Source organism: Portunus trituberculatus, chromosome 44 (genome assembly GCF_017591435.1).
Source record: "Portunus trituberculatus isolate SZX2019 chromosome 44, ASM1759143v1, whole genome shotgun sequence".
In the NCBI taxonomy this organism is placed as follows: Eukaryota; Metazoa; Arthropoda; class Malacostraca; order Decapoda; family Portunidae; genus Portunus; species Portunus trituberculatus.
Window position 1 is genome coordinate 29,226,903 of NC_059298.1, and position 14,185 is coordinate 29,241,087.

A 14,185-nucleotide genomic window follows, 5' to 3' on the forward strand; every position below is an offset into this window, starting at 1 on the left:
TCTATTCTATTCAATAAACGTATGTAGTATATATATGTATTTCAGAGAGAGAGAGACAGAGAGAGAGAGAGAGAGAGAGAGAGAGAGAGAGAGAGAGAGAGAGAGAGAGAGAGAGAGAGAGAGAGTGTGTGTGTGTGTGTGTGTGTGTGTGTGTCTGTAATTCACCACGGTCGTCTGCTGGTCACCCAGCTCATAGACCGATCTTCGGGTAGGACTGAGACCACAACACACACTCCACACACCGGGAAAGCGAGGCCACAACACAACCCCGCAAGTTATATCCCGTACCTATTTACTGCTAGGTGAACAGGGGCTACACATTAAGAGGCTTGCCCATCTTCCTCACCACCCCCGGGACTCGAACCCGGGTCCACTCGATTGTGAGTCGAGCGTGCTAACCACTACACTACGCTGTGTGCGTGTGTGTGTGTGTGTGTGTGTGTGTGTGTGTGTGTGTGTGTGTGTGCTAATGAAGGAAGGTGGAGTTGTTGCATTCCATTACAAGTGTTTTTAATCCTTTTCTGCCATGTATGCAATACTGAGTCACGTGTCCAAGTGACATGTACATACCCTTCTAATGTTATGCACAATTTTACACTTCAACAAGGAAAACTGAATGTATGAGATAATTTTTTTTTCTTCAATATTTATTGTTTAAAACACCACAACCTTTTCAAATACTGTATATGTAAAAGCATTTGCACACAGTATCATAATATTTAACCACTAGAACTACTGTACTTGTATGGTAAGAAGTCTATCATGGTGAAAATATTAGAGTACCATCTCCTCACCATACAGGACTTTAATAAATGCAGACTTTAGTTTATGAAAAATAATACAAATTAAACATGAAGAAAGAAAGAATTAACTGGCCTTGCAAAATAATCCACCCTTATGAATCCTGAAAAAAAAGACTAAAAGAAACACATTTTGTAATTCCACTCAAGACACGGGCAAGTCAAATATACATAAAATTTCTCTTAGTTTGATGGATGAACAACAGAATGAGAGGACAAACTGCAAGCCACTTACCAAACACTCTCCCTTGACTCAGCCACAGAAGCAGAATGATTACATGTGAGTCTAAGATCCGTATTAAAAAACGCTTTGCTCTCTCACCACGAATGTTTTCCAAGGGCACAGAGATGCCTAGCCGGGTTTTCAAGAGTGGTGTTTCTCCAGTCAATAATGCAAAAAATTTGTCATTCTGCCTCTAGAACCGTAAAAACCTTAAAAACTCGTGTAAATTAAAATATAGCCTTTTGAAATAGTGGAGGTGAAGCACAGGAGTGTTTGAGAATACGAGCCTAAAGAAGAGAGTGGTGCAGTGGTCCAGGGCGAGCAGGTCAGGGGAAGAAGTAGCACTGCTGGAAGGAGGAGGAGGAGTAGAGATCGGCAGTGTACATGGGGCAGTAGTTGTAGATGAGAGCTTCTTTCTCCTCCTCTTCCGTGGCGAAGGTCTGGTTGTTATGGCGAGCTGGGAGGAAAATAATCATACAGTATTATTTTTTGTGTCGTTTTTATCATAGTGGTTGAATTGCTGTTATCAAAAAGTTCTTGTTCTTTCTCCTTTACGTTCTGAGTTCTCCACGCATGGTGAACCAACTATTACTATCATTACACCAAATCATCAAGCTGCAAAACTTTCCCTCAAATTGCTTGACATTAATTATGATAATCGCTCGTATTATACACCTCATTATCCAATCTACATTTAACTGTGAAAGTAAAGAATGAAAATGTTCAAATTACACTTTTATAACTATTGGTCTGACTTTCTAAAAATTCACATAAACTAAAAAGTAAATAGAAATCTTTCCTGGTTATCTTTTTCTTCCAACTCTCCAACTCTACTGACCCTTTCCATTTTGGCTTACTCAATTGTATTTACCAAGCTGTATTATATAAGTAAGGCATCAGTAAAACACTCATACAATCTCTCTCTCTCTCTCTCTCTCTCTCTCTCTCTTATATTTCATTCCACGCATCTAAATTTCTGAATAACTTTTTGGGGAAAATCATGATATATTCACATCAACCATCCATTTAGCCAATCAATGGACATGAACTCTTCTATTTGGAGTACTGCATCTTTCATACCATTACCGTGAGCAAAGCAAAGCAAAATCAGGTCTGTAGTCAATCAGGATCAACAATATCAAAAGTCAAAAGTAACTTAAGCTCACCTTCCTCAACAAAGAAGTTGGCAATGTACTGCGCGGCTCTGATGGCGCGGCGGGAGTGAGGGATGGAGGAGAATTTCCACTCGAAGGGGTTCTTCTCAGGGTGCCACTGAACGCCATAGTACGGCAAAGTCTTGTGCTCCACTGTGGAGATGTACTCCACCCCTTCGTCATCTATGGACGTCGACAGTACAAAGTACTCCTGGTCTAGGCCCAGCTCCTCAAAGGTCTGCAGACATAGATAGACACACGTATATCCTTACTAGAGCTGTCCAGCGAAGGTGCAATGGCACTAACCTCATCATATATGTATATATATATATATATATATATATATATATATATATATATATATATATATATATATATATATATATATATATATATATATATATATATATATATATATATATATATATATATATATATATATATATATATATATATATATATATATATATATATATATATATATATATATATATATATATATATATATATATATATATATATATATATATATATATATATATATATATATATATATATATGATAATTACTAGCTGTGAGGTCTAACAGCACTGGGTCAGGGGATGCTGTGAACTTATCATTAAGGCCAGCTGTAACCTTACTGAATGTTTCCCTTTGTATCTCACAACACAGGAGGGCAATCACAGCCTGCCCTCTAAAGATAACTCTCTTCTTCCACACAAATAAGTGTTTAGACATTTCATCACATCGTTAATTTCAGAATGAGACTGTTCTGCACCACGTAACTGACTTCCACAGATAAGCAATGTAAATGTATTTTGTTAAACAGGCAGAGCGAGACTAAGTGAAGGAGGCAGCGAGTCTCACCTCTGGCAGGACGCAGTACTTGTGGAAGTTGCTGGTGGAGTTTGTCATGATGAAAGTCTCCAGAACATCAGATGGAGCACTCCCCAGCAGTCTGGACGATTCCCAGTCTGGAAAACACACACACACACACACACACACACACACACACATTATTCAATATATACCGTACGTACTGTGCACCGAAGAGCAATACTGATATAAACTGTCAATGAACAAATAAACGTTGCTGCTTCAGTTACTATCACAATTGTTTTTACCTTCTCCTTCTTCTTCTGGTACTGATATTTATATTGATATCTTTATTGGCGTCTTAATTGACAAGATATATAATTTGTACAATAAATAATGATAGTGATAAGGCCAAGTCCGTTGAGCAGAAACTTTTATACAGACCTGAACAGTGTATCATAACTCCAACTATCGCTACTACTAACTACCCTTTTTGTGCATGCATAAAACGATTTGGTCAGGAGCATAGAAAAGTAAGTAAAACATATTAAGGAAGTCCAAAAGCTAACAATTTTGCTATTATGGCCATTAACGTTAACAATATTATTACTCTTTCTACTTCTGTTGCTACTACTACTACTACTACTACTACTACTACTACTACCACTACTACTACTACTTCTACTAATACTACAAATTCTATTACTACTATCTCCACCACAACTACTACTACAACTTTTTTTTATGTAAGAAAGGAAACTGACCAAGGGGAACAAAAAATAAAAAGAAGCCCACTTGATTGCCAGTCCCCACTACTACTACTACTACTACTACTATCACAACAACCAGCCCTATTTCCATGAGTTACCAGGCAGGAGGTAGAGCGGGTCGGCCCTGCTGGAGGCCTTGCAGCGCGTCAGGGGGTAGGTGTTGTTGGCGCCCAGGTACATCATCATCTCAAAGCCCAGACAAGTGGTGAGCAGCGGTACTGGCGGGTCTCGTTTCTGCAGAAGTTGATACAGCAAGTCCCCTGCCCGCCCGTACCCACTGGAGTTAGTGATAGACGCTGACCCTCCAGGGAATACCACGCTGCAGGGAAAATCATCAACCTCTTTAGCACTGGGACACATTTTTACCTCGAGATTTGTGTACCACTAGACCATTTTATTGACATTAGGAAGGGTTTATGGAGGTCAGAAGATTAATGGCCACAGTCTTCACTACACCATGCTGCAGGAAAAATCATTAACCTCTTCAGCACTGGGACACATTTTTACCTTGAGATTTGTGTATGATTAGCTCATTTTATTGACATTAGGAGGGGTTTATTGAGGTCAGAAGATTAATAAGCACAGTCTTCACTATTTCAACCTCTTCAGTACTGGGACACATTCTTACCTTTAGATTTGTGTATGATTAGACCGTTTTATTGACATTAGGAAAGGTCCATGGAGGTCAGAAGATTAATGGCCACAGTCTTCACTATTTTAACCCATTCAGTACTGGGACACATTTTTACCTCGAGATTTGTGTACGATAAGACCATTTTATTGACATTAGGAAGGGTCTATGTAGGTCAGACGATTAATGGCTCCAGTCTCCATTACTTTAACCCATTCAGTACTGGAAAACATTTTTACCTCAAGATTTGTGTACGATAAGACCATTTTATTGACATTAGGAAAAGTCTATGTAGGTCAGAAGATTAATGGCCACAGTCTTCGCTATTTTAACTCCTTCAGTACTGGGACACATTTTTACCTTGAGATTTGTGTACGGTCAGAGCATTTTATTGACAATAGAAAGGGTCTATGGCGGTCAGAAGATTAATGGCCACAGTCTCACTAATCTAATCCCCCACATAAGTTTCTGAAGTTGAATAAAATCACCAGAACAGTAAGTAGAATGAATAAGGAAACGCGTAATGGTACTAAAGAGGTTAAAGAAAGTAAATTTGAAATGAAAGGATAAATTTGGTCAGTCTATCCATCCATCAGTATGAATTTGGATTGGAGGGGTAAAGTTAGTCCATCTATCTATCTATACATGGCTGGCAATCCCTCTTGGGGTGATAAATTTGAACTGGGCGGTAAAGTAGTTCTACTCATCCATCTATCTCAATACTAGCCCCGTAATCCCAAGTGAGGTAGCCTGGATAAAGCATCACACACTCGAGTAAAGTTAGTAAATGCTGATGAATATATTGAGAGGAAGGAAATGTTTCGTTTTTTTTTTCTTCTTTATGGAAGAGAAGCTTGTCAAGGGAAACAGAAAATATAACATAAAAAGGCCCACTTGATTGCCAGTTCCCTAAAAGGTTAGTAGAGTTAGCCAAAAGTCTGGGACAAATGTCATGAAATGGATGAAAGAATAGGTTTACGTAAGTATATAAGGAAGACATGCTGGCTGATAAGTGTGAGAGAAGGAGACACAGAGGACTGAGTAGTAAAGTGATGAGTGATTTGATGTGGTGAGCTGTAACACGAGTAGAGCAAGGGAGAACGCTGAAAAGGACAGTGGAAGAGAGGGGAGGCCGCCGTGGTACAGTGGAACTATGCTTGCTTTGGGTTCCAGGGATCTCCAAGCGCACGGGTTCGAATCCTGTCCACGGTCCGAATGTAGGTTGGGCTTCCTCACTCGAGGCAATGGTTTCCTAGCGGGTGGGCTTTGAGATAGGAGATGCCACAAAACAAATATCCCCTTTAGCCCATAAATTCCCGTGAAAAGCCCACATGGTATATAAAAAAAGGACAACAGAAAACGGTCCATATGATTCAAGCCACAATGATAACTCTGTATGATAAATTATAGTACTCAGTTGTTATTCTTGATCTTAAAGGAGACTACACATAAAATGGACATATGGACATTAAAGCTTACAGCAGGTATATATTGGCGCATGTTTTTTAATGCACAAATAAAAAGACCGCCAATTTTACACAAGAAACACTCTCATGTGAAATACCAGCTTTAGAAATTAACACAGAGCCACAACACACATTACAGAGAAGGATGGTAAGAAATTGAGAGTAATCATGCGTGAGGGGAGAAGCAAAACAGATTGGAAAAATGAGTAAGGGGTACAAATCAAAGCCTAACCATACCTGCATCCATAATGAACATACAACCACAAAACACATTACAGAAAAAGAAAGGCAAGAAATTCAAAGTAGTTAGGCGTGAGGGAGAAGCAAAACAGATTGAAAAAATGAGTAAGGCGTATAAAATCAAAGACTTAACATACCTGCATCTATAAATGAGTGAGGCATACAAAATCAAAGGCTAACCAACGTTGCTTCTATAAAAACTCACCCATTGACAGAGGAGGCGATGTTGTGGTAGTATTCATCTTCTTGATTGATCCTGTTGGAGTGAGGAGAGACACTGGTGAGATATTGGAGATTAAGATGTGGTATTACAGGGAGAAGTGAAGAGAAACCTGATATTGGAGCTACGTAACGCTATTGTAAGGATATTGTAGAAGAAAAGCTTTACAAAGGAGACTTAGAAGTGTTGCTCGTCTGTGAAAATGTCGCGAGAGAGAGAGAGAGAGAGAGAGAGAGAGAGAGAGAGAGAGAGAGAGAGAGAGAGAGAGAGAGAGAGAGAGAGAGAGAGAGAAAGAGAAAGAAAGAGAGAAAGAGAGAAAAGAGAGAGAAAAGAGAGAGAGACGGAGAAAGACAGAGAGAAGAGAGAAACAGACATAGAGAAACAGACAGAGAGACAGAGACACAGACAACAAAGAGAGGAAGACAGATAAAGTGTCACGAGCTAGGCGTCTTAAAGGAGTGTACAGTATACCATTAAAGAGACGAACTGCAAAGAACCCTCACGTTGGGAAGTCTTCTTGGGGGGAGACTGTGCCCGTCGTTGATAACCTTTTTAAAACACAAAACAAGTAACTGACCCACAACCTTTCCATGCAGCCTTCCTTTGTCATGACAACTATTCTCACGCTGCCTGATATGGATGCCTGAGGAAGGGCGACGTGCAGGAGAGATTGGGAAGATACAGACACAATAGGAGGAGAGAATATATGAATAGAAGATTGGTGGGGAGAGAGAGAGAGAGAGAGAGAGAGAGAGAGAGAGAGAGAGAGAGAGAGAGAGAGAGAGAGAGAGAGAGAGAGATAGTGTGGATGAGCGACCGTTTATGAACAAAGGAGGAAGAGGAAGAGGAAGAGGAAGAGGAAGAGGAAGTGGAAGATAAAGAAGAGAAAACAATAGTAGTAGTAGTAGTAGTAGTAGTAGTAGTAGTAGTAGTAGTAGTGGTGGTAGTAAGATGAAGAAGAAGAAGAAGAAGAAGAAGAAGAAGAAGAAGAAGAAGAAGAAGAAGAAGAAGAAGAAGAAGAAGAAGAAGAACAAGAACAAGAAGAACAAGAAGAAGAAGAGAGAGAAAAGAAAATGTAAAGTGGAGACAAAAGACGTCGCTATTGTTATCTGTATCGAAAATTCTCTCTCTCTCTCTGCACCACATAACAATCCCTCCTCATCCATTTCCCCCACACTGATCTCACACCACATCCTGCCATCCATCTTCATCCAACACCCCCAATTAATCACCCCCTGTCCCTCCCTCCCTACCCACACCGTCCCTCTGCCTCACCTCCACAACATACAACCAACTTCAACGTTCTAATCTCCTTCCCTGGTTCTTGTCCATCTCAGTTCCTTGCACAACTTCACTCACATCACCTACATCACCTTTACTTCCTTTCTTTCTCTCTCTCTCTGTCTCTGTCTCTCCTCTTTCTTCTTTTCCCAACAACATACAGCCAACTTCAAACTTCTAATCTCCTTCCCTGGTTCTTGTCTATCTCAGTTCCCCGCACAACTTCACTCACATCACCTACATCACCTTTACTTCCTCTCTCTCTCTCTCTCTCTCTCTCTCTCTCTCTCTCTCTCTCTCTCTCTCTCCCTCTCTTTTCTCTCCCCATCCCCGACACCCTCACGTGCTCAGAAAGGCGTAAAAGATGCAAAGGATATACAATGACGCGGGGAGAGAGAAGAGGGATGCAGTTAACGAGATCAGAACTTCACACCAGCACCACCACCACCACGTACAGCACTGGCACCACTCTAGCTCCAGCACTCTCGTAGAACTTGACGTAGGAGGCAGCGATGTAGGAGCTGTAGTTGTGGGGCTGCAGGGCGTTGTCCATGCTCCTGCTCAGCTCCTGCGACAGTATTCCTGAAGGTGCGAGGAGAACGAGGGAGAGAATCTGGTTAAGTTAAGATCTGATGGCGTGGAAATGAGAAATCAATCTATGTAAATTTACTGCACGTGACTGGCCCCTCGCAAACTCTCGCCCGTACTCAGGAACGCTTTGCTCTCTCACCACGACAGTTCTCCAAGGCCACAGAGCCGACTAGCCAGGTTTCCAATACAGTTTTTTCCTTAAAGTGATCTAGAAATCTTGCTAGTCCATCACCGGAACCAATACCAGGACACATTTTCATATCTATTCTGCTTACTATTTGATGTTATTATACAGCTTCAGAAACTCATGTAGAGATTAAAATAGTGAAGACTGTGGGCATTAATCTTCTGACCTCCATATACCATTCCTAATGTAAATAAAACCGCCTAATCATATCCAAAACTCATGGTAAAAATGCGTCCCAGTACTGAAGGGGTTAAAAACATGAACATCCTCAACTAAAGACACTGGAAAGTAGTGATGGTGAGACAGCAAAGCGTTTAAGAATACTGACTAATGACTTGGATGGAGACTAATGTAAATATAGATCTGACTCACTGACTAAATGACTGACTAAATGAAGGAATGAGCGCGCCGTAGCTTAAAGAGAAATTAGAAAAGAGAGACAAGAATCAATCATATAAACAGGAAAAAAATGAATAAATATATGACCAAATTTGGCGTATGTATAATACTCAGAAGTGATAGAAAACGGAAGATACACTGAAACAAAAAAAATCTTTCGTTCCAGCAGAGAGAGAGAGAGAGAGAGAGAGAGAGAGAGAGAGAGAGAGAGAGAGAGAGAGAGAGAGAGAGAGAGAGAGACATTCATAAAGAAATTCTCAGTATGCATTTGCGCTTCGTTAGTCTTTCGTGACATTAATTTGTTTCCTGCCGTCTGTTTCGTAACACGGCCACCAGAGGGCGAGGAAACAGTGAGAAAAGAAAATGGGGAGCAGAGAAAATCTAAAATGTCAAGGAGGATGTGCGTAGGAGGAACGTTAAATAAGCTAAGAAAAAGGAAGAGGAAGAAGTAAAATAAGAGAAAAAAAAATACGAAAGGTGACTCAGAAGAAACAATTCAGAAGCTGTCAAACACACGAAAGAGAAAAAAGAAAGACCTAATGAATGGAAAAGAAAATGAGACGAGAAACAAAAAGGAACAGAATTAGACACAAAAAGGAGAAAAATGAAAAAAAAACAATATAAAAGGAGGGAATACGAAATTATAATAGAACGTAGAAATGAGAATAAAAGGAAAGAAGGTAAAGTAAGAGAGAGAAAAAAAGACAGACGAGGAAGGCAAACTGGAGGAAAAACAAATAGAAGAGATGAGAGACAGTAATTCAAAGAGAAAAACAAGAAGGAAGGAAACAAAGGAGCGAAAGCAAAAAATAGAATAAAATAAAGAGATACAAAAGAAGAAAGGAAGGAGAATAAAACAGAAGGAAAAGAGCAAACGAAGAATGAAATTTAAAGGAACAACAACAGCAATAACAACAACAATAACAATAAATACAGTGAGAAATAAAATGCTAGCGAAGAAATAATATCAAATAAAGCTAATAAATACAAGAAAATAAAATGAAATGAAAAAAATAAATAAATAAAAGTGTAGTGATAATGAAATAAAGGCGTACCAATTCAGTAAAAGCTAATGAAATAAAGGAGAGAGAGAGAGAGAGAGAGAGAGAGAGAGAGAGAGAGAGAGAGAGAGAGAGACGCGTGGGCACGAGGCAGTGACAGACAGCTCGTCATGAAACACTAATTAGAAACCTTTTATTCATTGCCATTAATTTTGCGCGTCACTTTTTAATTTATCTTTTTTAAATCAGATAGAGAGTTACAGCCAAGATTCTTCACATTTTTCTTCCTTCTCTTGTCCTTTCCTTCTTTCTTTCACAATTTCACTGCGATGGCGTGTTTTTATTGGACATTGCCAGCATTGTAATACGTAAATGTTTCTAAGATTATATGGAAGAGTAGAGAGTTACAACCATGATTCTTTACATTTTTCTTCCTTCTCTTGTTGTTTCCTTCCTTCTTTCACATATCACTGCGATGGCGTGTTTTTATTGGACACTGCCAGCATTAGTAATAGGTAAATGTTTCTAAGGTTATATAGATGAGAAGAGCACTGGTTTAAGCTGTTTGACGCTGTTTTGGGGATGATTTAAGCTTCTCCAGTCTGTTTTATGCTGTTTTAATGCTGTTTTATGATGTATCAAGCTGTTTTTATGGTATATTATGGTGTACTTGGTGACATTGGTTTTGTATTTCTCTAGGTCACAAGAAAGCTTTAAAAAATATCTAGCACATAAATTATCTGAGATCGATTAAAAAGGATAAACAAAGAAAACGGCATATTGTTTTTTCCTTCAAAGGGTTAAAATACAATAAAAAAAAAAAAAAATAGACTGAGATCGTTAAAAAAATGTTAATAAAGAAAACGGACATTTTTTTTTTTTCCTTCAAGGGGGTGCAAATTTATTCCGTGTCTGTGAATTTATACACGTCCAGTCCAGCTGAGTTGTGTCTGTCCGTTCGAGTGTCTGGCCGTCACTCATTGCCGCCCGAGATGGAAATTACCAATCGATGTTGTCAATCTGTATTACCTGCATTGCCTGCCTGGTCTCTCTCTCTCTCTCTCTCTCTCTCTCTCTCTCTCTCTCTCTCTCTCTCTCTCTCTCTCACTGCATCTCCTTTCTGTTCCTCTCCCTTTCACTTCCACACACTTGTTACTATTTCTCTTTTTCTTAATTTTTCCTTTATTTTTCTCAAGCTTTCCTTTAATTTCATTCTCCTTCTCTCTCTCTCTCTCTCTCTCTCTCTCTCTCTCTCTCTCTCTCTCTCTCTCTCTCTCTCTCTCTATCTCCTTTCCCTTCCTTTCACTTTCACACACTGGTTCCTATTTTCTCTTCCTTCATTTTTTTCATCCCTCTCTTCCTTCTTTCCTTCCATTCCTTCCTTCCTTCTTTCATCACTTCTTCCTGTTCCTTCCTTTCCCTTCACTTTCATACATTTGTTCCTATTCTCTCTTCCTTCAGTTTCTTTCTTTTCTTTCTTTCTTTCTTTCATGTATTCTTTCATTTCATCCTCTCATCCTTCTTTCCTTCCTTCCTTCTTTCTCTCCTTTTTTCATCAATTCTTCTTTTCCTCTTCTTTTTCTCTCATTGTTTCCTTTATACACTTGTTTCCATTTCTCTCTTCTTTCAGTTTTTTTTCTTTTTTTTTCAATTCACCTTCTATTCCTTCCTTCTCTTCTTCTTTCTTTCATCGCTTTTCCCTTCCTTTCGTTTTAGTGTTTTCTTCATATACTTGTTCCCATTTCTCTTTTCTTTCAGTTTCTTTCTCTTCTTTCATCTATGTACTCCTTCCATTTCATCCTTCCTTCCTTCTTTCTCTCCTTTTTTTCATTAATTCTTCCTTTCCTTTTTATACTTGTTCCTATTTTTCTCTTCTTTCAGTTTCTTTCTTTTCCTTCATTTTTCCTTCTCTTCCTTCATTCTCTCCTTTTTTTCATCACTTCTCCCTTTCCCTTCACACTGTTTCTCTCATACATTTGTTCTTATTTCCCATTTCCTTTAGTTATTTTTTCATCTATGCATTCATTCTATTTCATTCTCCCCTTCCTTCATTTCTTTCATCACCTCTTCCTTCTACTTTCCTTTATTCTCACTGTTTCTTCTTTCCCTCCATTTTTTCATTCATGCATTCGTTCCATTTCACCTTCCTTCTCTTCCTTCCTTCATCATCCTCTCTCCCTCTCCCTCTCCCTCTCCCTTTCCTCTCCTGTCACTAATTCCTTCATACATTTATTCGAATTTTTTCCTTCCTTCCTTTTTGTCAATTCTTCTTTTCACTTTTTCATTCGTTCTTTCCTTTATTCTCTCTCATACCTCCCTTTCGTGTTTCTTTACTTCATTTTATTACTATTTTATTAGCAACCTTTCCTCTCTCTCTCTCTCTCTCTCTCTCTCTCTCTCTACAAGTACTCCATTCTCTCTCTCTTCTCCATCCACTTCCCTCTTTTACTCTCTATCTAGAATTGGGTGAAAGGAGAGAGAGAGAGAGAGAGAGAGAGAGAGAGAGAGAGAGAGAGAGAGAGAGAGAGAGAGAGAGAGAGAGAGAAGGATGGAGGGAGAGATGGAGGGAGGGAGGGAGGGAGGGAGAGATGGAGGAGGGAGGAGGAGGAGGAGGAGGAAGGAGTATCCAATAAACTGCCTTCCAAAAAGGATACAAATCAATCAAATCCTTCCCCCAACTCTTCCTTCTTCCTTCTTTGTCCGTCCTTCCCTGCCTCTCTCTTCCCTCTTCCCTGCTTCCTCCTTCCCAGCCTCTCCCTTCCCTGCCTCGCTCTTCCCTACCTCCCCTTCCCTGGGTCCCTCTTCCTTGCCTTCCTCTTCCCCGCCTCTTTCCTCCCTGCCTCCTTCCTCCTTCTCTTCTCTCCTTGCTTAAGTTTATCTTCCTCCCCTTCCTTGCTTCCTGCCTCCCATCCTTCCTCCATCTCCTTCCTATAACGACCCTTGCATTTTTTCCTCCTTCCTTCCTCTGTGTGTGTATAGCTTTCCTTTCTTCCTTCCTTATTCTTTCTCTCTCTCCTTCCTATAACGACTCTTGCATCTTTTCTTCCTTGCTTCCTCTTTGTGTGTGTAGCTTTCCTTTCTTCTTTTCCTTTTCTTGATGTATACTTCCTTCCTTCCTTATTTTTCTTTATGCTTCCATCCTTCCTTTATATTCTTCCTATTACGAACCTTATACCTTTTCTTCCTTCCTCCCTCTTTGTGTGTGTAGCTTTCCTTTCTTTCTTCCTTTCTCTTTCTTGATACATATTTCCTTCCTTCCTTCCCTCTTCTTTCTTTATGCTCCCAACCTTCCTTCATATTCTCCTTATAACGACTCTTGTATCTTTTTTTCCTTCTTTCCTCCTTGTGTGTGTAGCTTTCCTTTCTTTCTTCCTTTCTCTTTCTTGATGCATATTTTCTTCCTTCCTTCCTTCCTTCCTTGCTACCTTCCTTTTCTTTTCTTTCTTTATTCTCCCTTCCTTCCTTCATATTCTTCCTATAACGAGCCTTACACCTTTTCTTCTTTCTTTATATATCTTTCTTTCCTTCTATCATTCTAAAGAAACATTTTTTCCTTTCCTTCACTTTTTTCTTTTTTTTTCTCTCTCTTCGTCTATGCATCAGTTCTTTCTTCCTTTCATCCTTGGTTTCTCTTATAAGGCATTTTTTCTTTCTTTTTCTCTCCTTTATTTCTTCTTTTCTTTTGTATATTTTTCTTCATTCCTCGCGTTCTCTCTTTTCTTCTCTTTTCTCTTTTCCCTGTGCATTTCTCCTTATTTACTTTCTTTTTCCAATGACCTCTCTTCTATCTTCCCTTTACCTTTCTTCAACTCCTTCATTTCCTTTCTTTCTCCTTTCCAAAATGCAACTTTAATTATTTGTCCTTATTCAGTATTCAGTCCTCGTTCTCTTTTTCTATCTCTTTTTCATACATTTCATCACTTCTTTCCTTCCCTCCTTTCCTTCACTTTCTTCCTCCATACACTTCTTTCCTCCTCCTCCTCCTCCTCTTCCTTTTCGCATCTTTATATTCTTTCCTCATTTCTCCTTTATTTCTTCTTCTCTATCCATCCCTTCTTTCCTCTTTACTGAATCTTACTGCCTCTCTTTGTAACCTTAATTATCCTTCCCTTCTCCTCTTTCTCCTCCTCTTATCTCTTTCTTATCACCTCCATCCTTCCTTTTTCTTACTCCTTCTATCCTTCCTCAAATTTCCGTCTTTTTCTTCCAACCTCACGCATCTTTCCTCCCTCCCCTTAATACACCAGCAAAACTTTCTTATCTTTCCTTCTAAAAACCCGATCCTTTCCTTAATAAACCGTCCAAACTTATCCATCCTTCCTACTTTCACATCCTAACCTGATCTTTGTATTCCTCTATCCTAACTATACCCATCCATCCTGCCGTCCTGCCATCCTGTCCAGCCA

General features: G+C 39.4%; 1 protein-coding gene across 5 annotated transcripts in view; it reads right to left on the minus strand.

Annotated features, from left to right (window-relative positions):
• Positions 1–626: 626 nt before the first annotated feature.
• The window catches only part of LOC123518530 (gamma-glutamyl hydrolase-like), a 265,838-nt gene continuing 252,279 nt past the window's right edge, over positions 627–14,185 (minus strand). For 2 of the 5 annotated variants that reach the window (XM_045279331.1, XM_045279332.1), the window contains exons 3-8: positions 8,057–8,183; positions 6,306–6,356; positions 3,862–4,082; positions 3,045–3,151; positions 2,190–2,415; positions 631–1,480 (exon numbers count right to left, since the gene is read on the minus strand). In XM_045279331.1, the coding sequence (XP_045135266.1) occupies positions 1,350–1,480; positions 2,190–2,415; positions 3,045–3,151; positions 3,862–4,082; positions 6,306–6,356; positions 8,057–8,183 (863 nt within the window). In that variant the 3' untranslated portion in view covers positions 631–1,349. Of the gene's footprint in view, positions 1,481–2,189; positions 2,416–3,044; positions 3,152–3,861; positions 4,083–6,305; positions 6,357–8,056; positions 8,184–14,185 lie in introns of all 5 variants that reach the window. The other 3 variants (XM_045279333.1, XM_045279330.1, XM_045279334.1) reach the window with 3 other exon arrangements.